This window comes from Acyrthosiphon pisum, chromosome A2 (genome assembly GCF_005508785.2).
Source record: "Acyrthosiphon pisum isolate AL4f chromosome A2, pea_aphid_22Mar2018_4r6ur, whole genome shotgun sequence".
NCBI lineage: Eukaryota > Metazoa > Arthropoda > Insecta > Hemiptera > Aphididae > Acyrthosiphon > Acyrthosiphon pisum.
The window spans coordinates 107,391,240-107,394,093 of NC_042495.1; the positions used below are offsets into that span (position 1 = coordinate 107,391,240).

At 26.0% G+C, this 2,854-nt stretch overlaps 1 protein-coding gene across 1 annotated transcript; it reads right to left on the reverse strand.

Moving 5' to 3' along the window:
• On the reverse strand, positions 1–2,561 carry LOC100162266. The gene is made up of 7 exons (XM_001949582.5): positions 2,264–2,561; positions 2,088–2,198; positions 1,903–2,002; positions 988–1,131; positions 749–862; positions 431–613; positions 1–368 (listed from the first exon to the last, which is right to left on the reverse strand). The coding sequence occupies exons 1-7, from the start codon at positions 2,311–2,313 to the stop codon at positions 219–221; spliced, it is 852 nt and encodes a 283-aa protein (XP_001949617.1). The 5' UTR covers positions 2,314–2,561; the 3' UTR covers positions 1–218.
• Positions 2,562–2,854: the final 293 nt, after the last annotated feature.

Sequence of the window (2,854 nt, forward strand, 5' to 3'; positions counted from 1 at the left end):
TTAACAAATATCAATATTTATTATTTAATAATATTTCTATATTATTATTTAACTAGCGTACATAAATAAAGATTAATCTTAAATCATAATAAGTTTAACTAATAAACATTATTATTAATTAACATTTGTTAAAAATGAATGTAAAAGTTCCAAGATCTTAGAACCAATGGAGAAAAGTATATAAAGTAAAGAATTAAACAGAGTTAACTGTATTTATTTTAGTCTTCATATTTGTTTTTTACCTTACTACTACCAGAATAATGATTTTTATAGTTAACAATATCACCGAGATCGTGTTGTTTGAATTTTTCTGAGACCAAGTTAATTAAACAGCTGTAACGTAACGCAGAAACATCCAAATGATCTTCCTTTAAAATATAAAATACAAAATGATTAAATATGAATATAGTATAGATAAAATTCCACTTACGATTTCAGCCCGAGCATTAATAAAATACTGCGTAAGTATACGCATATCTGATAGCAGAGTTTCACTTGGATCACTGTCCATACTGGCATACACAGAAAATGTCCAAGAAGTTACATCACTGGTGCTAATTATTTTTTTCATAATCCATTGAACAAAGTTACATATTACAGCAGCACAGTGGCTCTAAAAAAATTTTAATTTATACTGTTCAAACAAAAAATTTTTGGAAATTTTACGCGCTCTTGACATTAATAAATGATTAATGATAAAAAGTGTATAATATTTCATTATTGTTAAAGAATATCTTTTTTTAATTACCTGGAAAAAATAAACAATTTTGTCAATATTATGAACAGGATTCACTGGAGTAGAAGCATTAATTTGTCTTCCAAATAAAAATGTAAACCATGCAGTTGGTGAATTAGATATTGGCTGAAAATTATTGACTTAATTTTTAGTTTTTATTATGAAAAAAAAAAAAAAGATAGTTTGTATAATTAATAATTATTAATATATATTTTAATAGATATTAAATATAATATAGATAAATAACACACCAATAAATTTCCAGGATGAGTAATACATTTTCTGGTATCCTGAATTTTGGTTCTGGCACTTTCATACTGTTCGATGTATGACATTATTTCAGCTTTAGTTGGCAGTAATTTCTTATTTTTTATACAAGGCAATTCAAGTGGAGGCTGAAAAAAAAGGTTTATAGTTATATTGATTTTGTAAGATAATAAATTTCTACTCAGTAACAAAATACAAATTTAGTTCTAAGTAAATTAATATGATAAAATTATCAGTTTGATATTTATAACACATCAGAATATTAAAATAATAAGTCTTTGATATATTATAGTGGTCTTTTTACTATACTTAATAAATATGATTAGATTAAACTTTTAAAAATGCAGTTACGCTCTAAAGCTCTTTTTTTAATGTGTATTGTAAGTGGATATTGTAGTCGTTGAACAAGAAAAATTGGGGAAAGATGCAGCAGACATGGATCAATTTCATTTAGGCCATGAATATTCACAATTTATAATTAGATAACTTGGTAAATTCAATTAAACCAATAATCAGATAATTATGTGTACTGTACACTGTGGCAAGGAAATGCAATTTATTGAGAACCATGGCCCAAGATTTTGTTGTTACAAAACATGAATACAGCTAAAGTCTGTACTTTAAATGAGAGATATTAAGTGCTGTTGACACAAAGCAAAGTATTGGTTATTTTTTCTCAATATACTTTAAATATAATTTTACATATTACTGATCAATATGATTGATTGAATATAAAAATGTTATACCTAATAAATAATTTATTGTAATTTATTAAATTAATAGACTCATGTCGATGTCATTAATCAAAGTAATGTATATTTTAAAAAATGTTTACTTATTTGTTCAAATTGTTAGTTTTACTAAAGTAACTAATGAACAAAATATATCTCAATACTAACGATGACATATGTAGGAGCATTGTTTTCAAATTTGTTTATGAATTCCTGAAGTTCAACATTAGTGGCAGTCATAACTGGAGGCAATTTATCTTCCATTTTTCTATAAAACAATAAAATATACATTACCAAAATGTCTAGAAGAAAAAAAATGTATAAAATAATCAATTGGGTAACACAGTTTATACCTAGCCATGTAAAGATATTCATGTCCATTTTGAGGATTATCAATTTGATCAACTCGACGAATTTGATTTCGGTCAATTGGCAATCTATATGGTCTACCAGTTAAGTCATCACTGAAATTTAAAAATTATTCATAAGTTCAATGTTATTTTGGAAACAGTATTACATGAAATATTACAGAGACGAATGGCGTTTCAATTTTGATGCTTTTCCACTTCTGCGACCCATGTTTATTTTTATGATAAACGATCCTACTTTAATAGTTTTTATAACGAATTTTACAATGTCTTAAGGCATTTGTGTGCACATTGCTATAGTAATCGTGTTCGTATAATATCGTATGGTTGTAGTTACGCAACAAAGCTGACTTGAGGTAGAATTTTCTCAAAGTATAACACCGTTCAAATACAATTTACGAAAAAAAATGTAAACAACTTAATTTAGAATATTCGGATACTAAAACCCGTGATAAAAGAACATGCTAAAACCCATTGTTGTATTATTATCAAAATTAAAAGAAGATAAAAATAAAATCGTGATAACAATACAGTGTTTCATTTTTATCACGGTTTAAGATATACAACCACAGATCTGTGATACAACCGTGATTTTTATAAAAGACCAAACTAACCATAGATAATAATCTCATGTTATGCTATTTGAATATTATGTTTTAGGTATATTTTAGTTATAATACTTTTCCACTAATCTACAGCTCCATACTTATTTAGACGGGGTCGATACGGTGTATTATATCAACGAAAATGAC

Coding starts and splice junctions, on each gene's coding strand:
- LOC100162266 (XM_001949582.5), bottom strand. CDS start 2,313: ATGGGTCGCAGAAGTGGAAAAGCATCAAAATTGAAACGCCATTCGTCT. Junction 1,132..1,902: donor ATGCTCCTACATATGTCATC/GTTAGTATTGAG, acceptor CTTTTTTTTCAG/CCTCCACTTGAATTGCCTTG. Junction 863..987: donor CTCATCCTGGAAATTTATTG/GTGTGTTATTTA, acceptor AATAATTTTCAG/CCAATATCTAATTCACCAAC.